This window comes from Podarcis gaigeae (genome assembly GCF_964106915.1).
Source record: "Podarcis gaigeae genome assembly, chromosome: 2".
Classification (NCBI taxonomy): domain Eukaryota; kingdom Metazoa; phylum Chordata; class Lepidosauria; order Squamata; family Lacertidae; genus Podarcis; species Podarcis gaigeae.
In genome coordinates this window covers 122,988,630-123,002,024 of record NC_139679.1, presented here as the reverse complement: position 1 = coordinate 123,002,024, position 13,395 = coordinate 122,988,630, and the positions used below count along the sequence as shown (strand labels likewise).

General features: G+C 44.3%; 1 protein-coding gene across 4 annotated transcripts; it reads left to right on the top strand.

Annotated features, from left to right (window-relative positions):
- The first annotated feature begins 2,328 nt into the window (after positions 1-2,328).
- On the top strand, positions 2,329-12,517 carry LOC310837378 (vomeronasal type-2 receptor 26-like). 4 transcript variants are annotated; one of them, XM_083723904.1, is made up of 6 exons: positions 2,329-3,039; positions 3,510-3,761; positions 5,511-5,693; positions 9,347-9,574; positions 11,003-11,129; positions 11,538-12,517. In XM_083723904.1, the coding sequence occupies exons 3-6, from the start codon at positions 5,634-5,636 to the stop codon at positions 12,452-12,454; spliced, it is 1,332 nt and encodes a 443-aa protein (XP_083580030.1). In that variant the 5' UTR covers positions 2,329-3,039; positions 3,510-3,761; positions 5,511-5,633; the 3' UTR covers positions 12,455-12,517. The 4 variants fall into 4 exon arrangements, with proteins under 4 accessions (XP_083580030.1, XP_083580031.1, XP_083580028.1 ...); XM_083723905.1 differs by lacking the exons at positions 2,329-3,039; positions 3,510-3,761 and adding an exon at positions 4,411-4,885; XM_083723902.1 differs by lacking the exons at positions 2,329-3,039; positions 3,510-3,761 and adding an exon at positions 4,411-4,885 and having other exon boundaries at positions 5,005-5,716.
- Positions 12,518-13,395: the final 878 nt, after the last annotated feature.

The window sequence follows — 13,395 nt, the reverse complement described above, 5'->3', positions numbered from 1 at the left end:
GATCCTCCTGTAGCCATATCTTCTTCAGCAGGCTTTTCAACTTCCACCTCCTGTGCTATCAGCACAGTTGGAACAGATGATCTGCGGTGATGAGCTAAGGTTGTTTGCACCAGCTGCACAGGTTTCTTTTCCTTTTCCTTTTCTTTTTCTCTAGCTTTAGCTGCTCTTGTTTTCCCTGAGCCACTCATTCCACATCTGCCTCTGTTCAAGGTCAAATTGTCTTTTGTTCCATGAGAAAAGCAAGTCCAGAATATAAACAATAAAACCACAGAGAATCCCTGTAAGTTATAGTTCCCAGGCTTCTATAACTCCACGGTCCTCTAGGGGGAGTATTCCAAAGTTTCCAAAGTTTCAGGAAAGAAAGAAATTCTTTTCCGCCATTAAAGTTCCCATATTCCTCATTTTAAGTCCCTGTAGTTCCAATGTACAAAAGGAAGGTTCCTAGAGCTTTTGTTTCTTAAAAGAAGACCACAAAGTGTCAAGAGTGGTCCCAGCAACAATGTTCATGCGTTATTATCTCAGTCACTGTAACAGTTTATACCTCAGTAGCAATGTCCGCAGTTTGACAGTTCTCTTTATACACTGACAGTTCGAGATTAGGTTGTTCCTTTTAACTCCACATAAGTCAGAAATAGGAGGAAGGTTTCAAGAGTAAAATCCACAAAGTTTAGCAAAAGTTCCCTTTAATCTTCTAAATGCAAAGTCTATCAACACACTTTTGTTCTGCTTTTAAGGTCCCCTTCGAGCGCTTCCGCGTACCTCGGACCCTTTGCTTTGATCTAGTTAGCAAGGCTGGGAGGCGGACTTCCTGTTACTCGCCTCCCGTTTTCAGCCAAATTCAACAAATTAAGTCCATTAATTGCACCCTTACTCACGGGTTTGTTTCTGCCAATCCGTTGTTTTCAAGAAGAGAGGTCAGCGCTCATCGGCAGCAGCAGCGCGGCTTTGCATCCACGAAAAGAGCGATGAACTCACAGCGCCGCTCCCCCGTCCACGTTCCGGAGCCTCTTACGGGGCTCCCTCTCCGTTTCTGGGGGGGCTTAAGGCGCCCGCCGAGTCCCACGGCCGCAGGCTCTCTCTACCTGCGGTTTTTCTTGATGGGTCTCCGCTTTGCCGTAGCGGACGACCCTTTTTCGCGGAGCCCCTCTTCACCGAGTAAAGAGGACAGCCATTGCCGTTTTGCGCCGCCTCCGGAAGTCCGGTGCTAAGAAAACACCTAGCACCACCAACACTTTTCTGGTGGCCTGGTAAGACTTGCCCCACAGCCATTCGCTAAACAAGTGCCTCATAATCGTTCTCTTGCTTTATTATATAAGGGGCAGCCAGTGGCATAGTGTGGGGGGTGCAGGGGGGGCCGGCCGCACCGGGCGCAACATCTGGGGGTTAGGGGCGCAAATCCACACGTTAGGGGGCGCAAATTACTTGCCTTGCCCCGGGTGCTGACAACCCATGCTACGCCACTGGGGGCAGTGCAAGACATAATGCATAAGGTCCTCTACCTTCAGGACATCCCCTAATGCAAATAAGTTCATTTATTGGTATGCCTCTGTGTCTCCCATTTCTATAAGCAGAGTTTATTGTATTTAATCGTGACTATGTAAAAGCTTTCCAAAGTTGTGCAAAAGTCCATTCATTAAAATAAGGTGTATGTTCATAGGCCTCTCTAAGTTTAAAATATAATGGGGCGCATGTAGATGTATACATAGAGAATAGCTCGTTTTTAGTTGCCACTGCCCTTATTGTTCGTTTAAAGATATTTTTCTGGGAATATAAGGGACAAACTGTTGGGATACTGCCAGGGAGATATGGCCCATCATGGCCCCCACGTCGCCTCCGGACGATCCATCGATCTCCCGTAGATACAGTATCAGCAATTAGCGACACGAGCTCCAGAAAATAGCTTGTGACATTCCAGAGCTGATGCACGCTCTATCAGCAGAATTCGCACAGTGAAAGATGCACTCAGGAGAGTATTATTTAGAAGTTTATTCAGCGTTGGTCAGAACAAAGAAAAAACATGACTGCCTATTTTGGTCTGCTCAGGCACAGAGAGAAACGAAAGCATAGACACAACAGAAACATCCTGTGAACAGGAAATACGCAGACTCTGTGACTCACAAAGCTTGCTCCCTTTTAAGGTGGAACGGAAATATCCTAACACAAACTCTAATGTTCATCTTTCACCTTATGAAATAAGCATCATGTGGTAGCAAGTTTTGGGGTGGGACAGTTTCTTTGGTTTGCAAATAGGCCTATGAGTTCAAAAGTGGTGGTAACGCCTATCCAAAAAGAATAGCTTGATCCCAGCTCATCAGACGGCCATTCTCAAATAAAGGGTCACTTTTCAGGGTCACTTTCCCCCTCCCTGAACTTTGTCAGAAGATGCAGTGGCATCAGTGAGATCCTGCAAACATGTTTTCCTTCTGCACCTGTTCCTCCAGCCCCACCAAGATAGTCCTTGACAGGGCAGAGCTGATGCTTCCCCTCGCAATTATCAGAATCACAGTGATTTATTCCTCTTTTCCCTGCAAATACCCAAAGGATCAACCAGCCAAACATCACCTTTGAGACCAATAACAGAGACCTCAGAGTGGAGAGCAGCATGAGGCAACTTCAAGCAACAAGTTTGTATTTAAGTCTCTCATGTGTCAATGGGGGCTTTTGTGGCAGGCAGGGACTCTGCCAATGTGGAGGTCCCATATCGCCCCCCTGTTTTGAAATGTCCCTGGGGTCTTGCTGGAGACTTTGGCCTTCTTCTCATTAGCTCCTTATGAAGTTAAGAGCAGTGACAATAGCGGCCACGACAGCCGTCAGACCCAGAGTGATGCTCTTTCTGCTGTTGCTGTTCCTTCAGCTGCTACCCAGTGCTGCCTCTGGGATGCTGAAGGCAGAATGCCCGTTGAACCTGAGGAAGGACTATCCAGATGCGCTGAACTATTACAAGCCAGGAGACCACATCATAAGTGGGCTCATATCTACAGTGCAATCTATGCTGTCAACGTACAATTTTAGCATGCCCCCACAAAATGTGGTTATACGGTAAGCACTTGAAAAGCAATCAGAATAAGGCTGTTAAACTCAGCTATGATTTTGTCCAATGCCCCATCATTCCAGAAACATTTCCTTAACATGTTTGAGTATTGCGTACTCCCTCTTTACAGTGCTCAGGTGCCCAAATGTATTGGCCATCTGTCATGGATGCTTTAGTTTCGATTTCTGCACTTTAGGGGGATGGAGTCCTTTGCATCTCTACAATTTGATGATTTTTGTCTGTTCCTGCTTTGGTGGCAAGCAGCTGTTTGCCTTGTATCAAACACACTTATGGCAGATTCTGTGATGGCGATTTGCTTCATGCTTAGATCTGTGCGAAAGCTGTGGTGTCATTCTTTGAGTAAAACCCAGAGGCTGAAGATTAAGATATGATTTCAGTGAATGGAGAAGGACATGAGAATAATACATTGTTTTATGGTAGGACTGATGTCTCCTACTGGTATCTCCTGTCCCTGCAGATTGCTGTTCATGAGATAAATCAGGATCCTGGGATTTTGCCCAATGTCACCCTGGGCTACGACCTCTATGAGAACTATTTCAATTCAAGAATGACTTACGACGCAATGATAGATCTGCTCTCTCCTGGCAGGGCAAATGTTCCAAACTACAATTGCGGAAGACAGAGCAAGCCCCTGGTTTTCATTGAAGGGCTTGATTCGGACACCTCTGCCCAAATTTCAAGTTCGCTGGGAATTTACAAAATCCCCCAGGTATGAAAACAAAAGCATAGGCAGCCTGCAGGAAACCACTGCTTTGTTGGAGAAAATGCCAGGAATTGTTCAAAAAAGTAAGGGCTGCCCTTTCCACCAGAGACCCTTGTTCCAGTTCATAGTAGGCATGTGCTTAGAGAAGCTCTCCCACCCTTTGTGAAGGGTTTGTCCAGCTGTGAGAAGAAAAGTCCCACAAAGTGAGTTCACCAGAGCACCCTTGTAAGAAGGGAAACAATCCTAGCGGTGCAGCAGTAACATTGCTAGCACATTTGCAAAGCTAAGCAGGGCCCGGTATCGTTTCAAATTGGATGGGAGACCGTGCATTGAGATTTCTGCATTGCATGGGGGTTGGACTAGATGACCCTCGGAGTCCCTTACAATACTATGTTTCTATAAACAGAACACTCATGAGAACCACACTGCTTAGTAGCTTAGTGGGGAAGTACAAGGGGAAATGAGGCATGATAAAAATGCAACCTTTTAGGGGTCTGTCTGGCACCAATAATTTTGGAGCAGATTTTCCAAGAAGAGTTCTTCAGATCCATTAAGGTTATATCTTTACTGCCTTCTTCCAGCTACATCTTTTCCTCTTTCTCCTTTCCTTTCCTTTTTCCTTCTCTTCTTGATTTGGCAGAAGTAGAGAGATGGCACATTTGCATTTTCCCCTTGCAAAATCCCCTATCAGTGTTGCCATCCCTGCTTCAGAGCTGCTCCAAATACCCAGAAAAGTGTGGCGCTTTCTCACATTGCCAATGGAGCCCTTTTCCATCGTGAGCACCAATTGCTCTGTGAGATATCATCACAGTTCAAAATGGCATATATAAATGTAATGCACCAGGTAGCTTCTCTGCAGTGCTCAGGTGAGAAGCAGAAAGTGAAATGAGTCCACGTGGTAGGATCTTATGCTGAAGGCTGATAAATATAGGGCAGGAAAAGAAATCTATAGAACTGACCTCGCATGGAAGATGTGAAATATCTATTAAACAGCTGTTTAGGAGCACCCTATGCACACAGAGAAATGTGCAGGACATGACTCTTCCTGAACAGAATTCCCAATTAATTGATAATATCAGTGCTTGCCCTGAAAGCAAAAGAAACCCTTCAATCTCTCCTTTCCTTACTAGGTAAGTTACATTTCCGTTAATCATGCTCTTGGCAAAGCACAGTTCCCTTTCATCTACCGGGTGATCCCAAATGAAGAACCCCCAAGCCAAGGGGTTGTTCGTCTACTTCTGCATTTCAGGTGGACGTGGATCGGGCTCATTGCTCCTGACACGGACAATGGAGAAAGGTTTCTGAGCACCTTGACCCCACTTCTCATGAGGAGCAGTGTCTGTGTTGCCTTCTCACAAAAAATGTCACGAGAGGATTTCATTGTGCCCGATTTGCTTGACAAGATCCTGCACAAGATTTTGTTGTCCATGGACAGGAGAATCAATGTATTTCTGTACTATGGGGAGTCTCTGTGTTTGGTAGATGTATTAACAACAATTCACGTGGTGGGTTCAACCCTGACTCCAATTACAGGGAAAATTTGGATCACAATAGCTTTGTCGTACTTCAACTCCAACCTATCTCCCACAATGCTTATGAACAAGCACATCTATGGTTATTTATCATTATTTATCCAGACCCCAAAAAAATCGAAGCATAACCTGCCAGTTATATATCATGGTAATCTCGATATGAATACAATCTGGGAAAATGGATATCATTGCTTATATTCAAAGCATGTGTTATCTGTGAAAGGCCAGGTCCGATGCATTGCGAAGGAAAACCTGAAGAGCTACCCTCAAGATGTCCTGGAAAGAAGCCTTTTTCAAGACACTTACAGCATTTACAACACTGTTCGATCTCTGGCACGTGCCTTAAATGCTGCAGACTCTTCCAGAGCCAAGTGGGTGGAGATGGTGGGCAGAAAGAGATGGGAAGGTGAAAGAATCCAGTCATCACAGGTATTCCTTTTTATTCTAGTGACGTGGCGGTATATGGTTCCACTTGAACTGACAATCAGTTCCACTCTGCAATTGTTATTTTACTTATATAACAGGTCCAAACCTTGGGGTCTCCAAGAACAACGTTTTTGTTCAACATCTTTATAATAAATAATATTTTTTTATTTATACCCCGCCCTTCCCAGTTCAGAAAACCGGGCTCAGGGCAGCTAACAACAGATTTAAAACACAATTGATGCAACAAAACCAGCTTAAAATACAGTATAAAACATGAATAACAATAAATTCCGAATTCAAAAATCAATTTAGGGGGGAAATCCATCCAATAATCATTAGATGATCACCAGGGCTAGCTGGCTAGATTAGTCCTATCTGGGCCAGCAGAGAGACCAGGGGAGAATTAGCTGTGGGATCCCAGAGCGGGTAATCTTCATAGAAAGGGGAGGGGGAGGGAAGGAAGGGGAATAAAAGATCAGGCTAAGTTCAAATTGAACTTTAGAAACGACTTGCATGAAGGAATTGAGGGGATGCTCATCAAATTTGCTGATGATACCAAACTGGGAGGGGTAGCTAATGCCACAGAAGTCAGATTGGGGAACTGGGGCCAAGCTAACAAAATGAATTTCTATAGGGACAAATGTAAGGTTCTGCACTTAGGCAGGAAGAACCAGATGAACAAATATAAGATTGGGGATACCGGGCTTACTAAAAATAGAGGAATGCTTGAAGAAATTGGGTATGTTTAGCCTGGAAAAGAGGAGACTGAGAGGAGATATGAGAGCCATCTTCAAATATCTTAGAAGAAGGAACAAGCTCGTTTTCTCCTGTTCTGGAGGGTAGGACTCACACCAATGCCCTACAAGTTTTAAGAAAAGAGATTCCTTATGTATAAGGCAGCTTACTATCTTGGAGCCAGTCTCTCAGGTGCTTTCAGAATTAGAGGAGAACTGAGGCAAGATTTTACCTACCGTATTTTTCGCTCGATAACACACACCTGACCATAACACGCACATAGTTTTTAGAGGAGGAAAACAAGAAAAAAAATTCTGAATGAAACAGTGGATGTATCATTTTTGTGCTTCATGCTGTGGCCACAGACATGTGATTTGACAGTGAGTTTGGGGTAGCCCAATGCAAAAATCCTGAGAATCCATGTGGATCTGTGCTTTTTAACCACGTTTTTGTACCATTGCAACCCCAGGCAACAGTGGGTGCATTATTTTTTTGGTGCAGGCTATAGCCATGGGCATGCTATGTGATCTGATGGTGAATTTGGGGTGACCCAATGCAAAGATCCTGAGGATCCATGTGGACCCATGCTTTGTAACCACGTTTTTGCACCATTGCAGCCCTGTTTTTGCATCAGATCATTGCTATGTGATCTGATGGTGAATTTGGGGTGACCCAATGCAAAGATCCTGAGGATCCAAGTGGATCCGTGCTTTGTAACCACATTTTAAGTGGGGAGGGAAGGAAAAACATAGAAGGGACAAGGAGCACCGAGAGGGGTGTGCGGAGAAACAGCTGGCTAAGAATGCAGGAGAGGGGTTTTACCGGAGTCCCCCACCCACCCACCCAAGCCAGCCAGCCAGCTCCCTCTCTCTCTCTCCCCCACCTGCATGTTGCCTGCGAAGCAGCACCAGAGCAGAGAGGAATTAGAAGGAAGGATGCTCTGCTTGCCTGGAGGGGAGGGGTTTTCTCTGCTCTTTGTTCCCTTTGAGCAAACACAGTAACGAAACAGAAGAGGGTGGGTAGTAAGACCCTGAGGCAGAATGCAGGAAAGCAACAGCTTTCTCTTTTGGGAGGCTCGGACACACATGTGGCTGCCTGCAATCAGTTTACCACACCGAGAATGAAGATAAACTGGTAAAATTAGTGGGCTGGGTTAAAGCTAAAGGGAAAACCTCAAAGATCCCTCAAGAACAAAGCAGGGGTTCAGGGCTCCCAAAGCCGAGCTGCAGCCTTAGAAGGGGGAAATGGGGCTTTCGGAGGTGAATTTGGGGTGACCCAATGCAAAGATCCTGAGGATCCAAGTGGATCCGTGCTTTGTAACCACATTTTAAGTGGGGAGGGAAGGAAAAACGCTGTTTCCAATTTTTTAAAAGGCAAATTGCAGGAGAAGATGCAGCAGTCAGTCACTCTCTCACTCCCTCCAAGCACCCACGCTAGCGAACAAACACACAGGCAACCACACACTCACAAAGCACACACACTAGCAAACACACAGTCGCGCTGCAGAGTGGCCAAACCTCCTAGCAAGCACATCCCTGGCTTCTGCTGACCGCAACGAAGACGACCCTCGAAGAAAATGTGTGATGCACTCGGGCCAGTCGACTCCAGGGACCACACATTCGCTCAATAACACGCATAGACATTTCCCCATACTTTTTAGGAGAAAAAATCTGTGTGTTATAGAGGGGGAAAATACGGTATTCTGAAGTCACATTGACTCCTCCGACTCCTCCTCGGCTGCAACATGTGAGCTTCTACTGGTCCCTATTTGTCACAGAAACATAGCATCATAGAATTGTAGTGCTAGAAGGGACCCCTGGGAGTCATCTTCCTACATTCCCCTGTAATGCAGGAATCTCAACTAAAGCATCCATGACAGATGGCTATCCAACCTCTGTTTAAAAACATCCAAGGAAGGAGTGTCCACCACCTTCCGAAGGAGTCCTTTCCACTAGGCTCCACTGCTGGAAAGAGGGCCCCATTTTCCACGACTTCAAGTACCGGTAAATTGGGGCCACTTTAATAAAAAAAAAAAAAACTTGTGTGGCCACTATGGTGCTGATAACATCAAGGTTGCAGGTTCAATCCCCGTAAGGGACAGCTGCATATACCTGTAATTCAGAGGGCTGGTTCCAGATGATCTTCAGGGTCTCTTCCAGCTCTATGATTCTATGACCCTAAGCCATGTGTAATAATAATAATAATAATAATATACTGGACCGAGGCCATTTAGGGTTTTAAAGGTCAGCACCAACAGCCATGAATCTTGGAGCATGACTCTATTTTAATCCTTTTTCTATCTACCCTCTGAAGGAGAGTCTCCACCTCCATCGTTCTGCCCGGACACTGAGATCCAGCGCCGAGGGCCTTCTGGCGGTTCCCTCGCTGCGAGAAGCCAAGTTACAGGGAACCAGGCAGAGGGCCTTCTCGGTAGTGGCACCTGCCCTGTGGAACGCCCTCCCACCAGATGTCAAAGAGAAAAATAACTACCAAACATTTAGAAGACATCTGAAGGCAGCCCTGTTTAGGGAAGCTTTTAATGTTTAATAGGTTATTGTATTTTAGTGTTTTGTTCGAAGCCACCCAGAGTGTCTGGGGAAACCCAGCCAGATGGGCAGGGTATGTATAAATAAATAAATAAACAAATAAACAAATAAATAAATAAATAAATATTATTATTACCCTACCTCTTTTTCTTTCTCTCTCTCTCTCTCTCTCTCTCTCCCCTTTTTGTCTGGATCTGTGTTTTTAGCTACATTAACATTTTAGTTTGGATCAAGTGATATTTGATAATAATCTTTGTATCTCTCTTTAAAATTATAATAAAGTTTATTCAAACAAAAAAAGAAAGAAAAGAACCAACTTCGATAAATGCCAGGATTTTCTCTGTCCTTCTAGCTTCACCCTTTCCTGAGAAACGTCAGATTTTATAATGCTTCTGTGGATGGAGTTTATTTGGATGAGAATGGGCAACTGGCAGCTGACTTTGATATTGTGAACTTTGTAATTCTTCCCAATAACTCCCTTCATGAAGGGAAAGTTGGGCGTGTGGAGAAACAGGGATCCCAAGGCGTGCAAGTCACCATCGACCAGGATGCCATTGTGTGGCCTCCTTGGTTTAACAAGGTGGGTTGAGCCATTCAATTAATGTTATTCTTTTGATCATCTGTTAAGTTCTAACAATACTTCTGGTATTGTTGATTAGACCTCAAAAAAGAGAGCTATCATTGCTTTGAAAATACTCAGGAAAGGTTCTTCCATATTCACTCATTCTCTAAAAAGCATGGCAATTCCAAAGCAGAGCTCCTCTGTTTTGAGCTACGTGTTAAATCATGGGCAGGCAACCATTTTTTCTCCTAAGGGTCACATTCCCTCAGAGGGAAATGAAGAGTGAATCTCTCAGGGAGCTGCAGGCAGGGCTGAGGGTGGAATCGATATTGAAGGTGGGCAGAGCAAAACACGAAAGAATTCTGGATCAACAAATCTGGAATAAAATTTGCCTGGCTTCATTTTTTTTACCATGGTTACATCAGAGTAGATTTCCCTATGCAGCTCTGTTCAGAAGTAAGCCCACTGGTTTTGATGGCAGCCCTGTACAGTGGTACCTCAGGTTACAAACTTAATTTGTTCCGGAGGTCTGCTCTTAACCTGAAACTGTTCTTAACTAGAGGCGTGCTTTCGCTAATGGGGCCTCTAGCTGCAGCTGCGCCGCCGGCACACGATTTCCGTTCTCATCCTGGAGCAAAGTTCTCAACTCGAGGTAACTCTTCCAGGTTGGCAGAGTTTGTAACCTGAAGGGTTTGTAACCTGATGCTGTTGTAAGTAGAGGTTCTACTGTACAGGGAAGTTTTTAATGTTTAGTGTTTTATTATGTTTTTACATATGCTGGAAGCTGCCTATAGTGGCTGGGGCAACCCAGTCAGATGGACAGGGTACAAATAAAAAATTTATTCTTATTATTAAATAAGTATACAATGGACCTATAAAGACAATGCTAAAGAAGGAACCTGATTGTAAATTCTTTGACAGCTAATCTGCTTCAGTTTAGAACACAGGCTGGATTTCTTTCCTGATTACAAGCTGAATTTCATTCCTGGAGAGAAACAGCGTCTCACGGGTACCCCTTTGAAGGTCACCCTTGAGCTTTGCAAAAGTGTGGTTTCCATATCAGCAACATGGATTTTTCAGATATCTTCTAATACCTTAAGTTTTACTTAAGGTTCCTAACAGACTTGAAGGAAATAACAAATACAGAGATTAGGCTGGGATCAAGTAAGATCTGCTCTCATAATGGATCCATGAGGTCAGGAAATTCAGAATACCATGGAGCAGGTTAGGTTAAGAACAGCAAACTGAATGAACCAGTTTGCAGAGAAGTCATTAAACTGCATTTTTATACATATAATTAGCCAAAATCAAGGTCTAAACTGCTTATGATACCACAGTCCTGATGAAAATACCTCCCATAATCCCCTCACTTTCCCTTCCTATGACTTCCGGTGACTTTGCATAGATAGAAATAGCCCTCACTATTGATCCTTTGTCTGTGAGTAGATGGTGCCTCATTCCAGATGTAGCAAGAACTGTCAGCCTGGGTATGTCAAGGTGATCCGGGAAGGAGAGCAGCTTTGCTGCTATGATTGCGCTCCCTGCAAGGAAGGGACAATCTCTACCCAAGAAGGTAAATTTCTCCAGAGGAAAGGGCAGCCTTTAAGGAATGGGTAAATTATATTTAAATATTTTTGGATGAATTAGACCTTTTTGGAGTTCAAAGAAATGGCCTTATGGGTGGACTGGTGGGTGTTTAAGGATCCAGAAATCCCTGCCCCCATAATGTAATTTCTTTGTATCATCTCTATTACCACATGTGACTGCTTGCCATTTTACATGTGACTGCTTGCCATTTTGATGTATCCACTAACCCTTTGCAATTCAATTAACACATTAATCTGCCTCAATACTGGAACAGGCTATTAGTCTATTTTTCAAAGGTAGTTCAAATTCTCACAACAAAACATGTCTTTTGTGGAACGTAACAGAGTAATTGTGCACATATGAATGATGCTGAAGTCATTGTTCTTCTTTTCAGATGCAAAACATTGCACCAAATGTCCAAAAGACCAGCATCCAAACAAGAATCAAGATAAATGTGTTCCTAAAATTATCAACTTCCTGGCCTATGAAAAACCCTTGGGAATCATCCTGACTTCCTCTGCCCTATTCTTGTGCTTAACCACCATCTTTGTGTTAGGAGTTTTCATTAAATACAAGGAAACTCCCATAGTCAAAGCCAACAACCGGGACCTCTCCTACATCCTCCTTGTCTCTCTCCTTCTCTCCTATTTAACCTCCTTCCTCTTCATCGGCAGGCCAAGGAAAGAGACCTGCCTCTTTCAACAAATGGCCTTCAGCATCATCTTCTCTGTTGCCATCTCTTCAGTCTTGGCAAAAACCATCACTGTGGTGCTGGCCTTCCTGGCCACAAAGCCAGGGAACAGGGTGAGGAAATGGCTGGGGAAGAGTTTGGCCAACTCTATCGTCATTTCCTGTTCCAGTGTCCAAGTTCTCATCAGCACTATCTGGCTGGGATTCTTTCCCCCATTCCCAGATTCCGACATGAACTCTCAGCCTGGAGAGATCATCTTGCAATGCAATGAAGGGTCTGTTGCCATGTTTTATGGAGCCCTTGGCTATATGGGTTTCCTGGCTGCCATCTGCTTCACGGTGGCTTTCCTGGCCAGGAAACTTCCTGGGGCCTTCAATGAAGCCAAGCTGATCACCTTCAGCATGTTGGTCTTCTGCAATGTTTGGGTGTCCTTTGTGCCTACTTACCTGAGCACTAAGGGGAAATACATGGTAGCCGTGCAGGTCTTCTCTATGTTGGCCTCCAGTGCTGGGCTCCTGGGCTGCATCTTCATTCCTAAGTGCTACATTATTATACTCAGGCCTAACTTGAATAGAAAAGATAATCTGACAACAAAACTAAAGATGGCATCTGATTCTTAGTAGATTTTTTCCCCATCTTACACACCTGTGTTCAGCAAAGAAGTAATAAAAAAAGCTATTTCACTTGTGAGTGATTATTTTGAGCTGCTATTTTAAATAGTTTCTCTTCCCTTTACTAATGTCCCAAAGGCTATAGGTTATGGCCGATGAAGATGAGGCTATAGTGACCATGGAAAGCCCACAGGTTCTATTGATTTAATATTTTGTAGGCATCAAATATGCAAAAAAAACACCTGTGTGGTATGTTGCAGATCTCTCGCTTGTCTAAGCAGACATTCATAGTTGGCCTCTGATAAAGAAGTAAAATGCAAAAATGCAATTCTTTCCAGAAATCAGGGTGTAAAATTGGTGTAAAAAGGGGTGGCCAACTCCCAAGAGACTGCAATCTATTTACAAAATTAAAAACTGACAGTGATCTACCCCTGTTTTGGGGGGGTTTTCAGGTCAAAGTTGTTGACCTTTTTTTTAGGGAGGAGGAGGAAAGTACCGTTTTTAAGGGTTTTGGGGGAGAAAGAGGAACGGCCACTCACCAACAAATCACTGGCAAAACTAAAAGCCTCACTGCATATCCGTAGAGGGTGGGACGAGGGGGCGGGGATGGATTCCATTTTAGCAACGCTAAGGAAAGGGACCCAGCGATCAAATGCAATCTACCAAAAGCTCCTGGGGATCTACCAGTAGATCGCAATCGACCTGTTGGACATCCCTGGTGTTAAGGAAAGCAGTGTACTGTGTGATACAGGTTTATCACAAAGGAGAAAAAACACCTCTGCTACATGGCCCCTATTGGAAAACCAATGGTATCTGTGAGAGACATGTTTTATGACTTTGCATGTCAACAATTGTGGCGTTCGTACGGAGCCCCCGGTTGTGTCACAGACTATTGACCTGTACACCACTAATCTGCTACCACCAACAAGGTCCTCCCCAGTAAATCACTT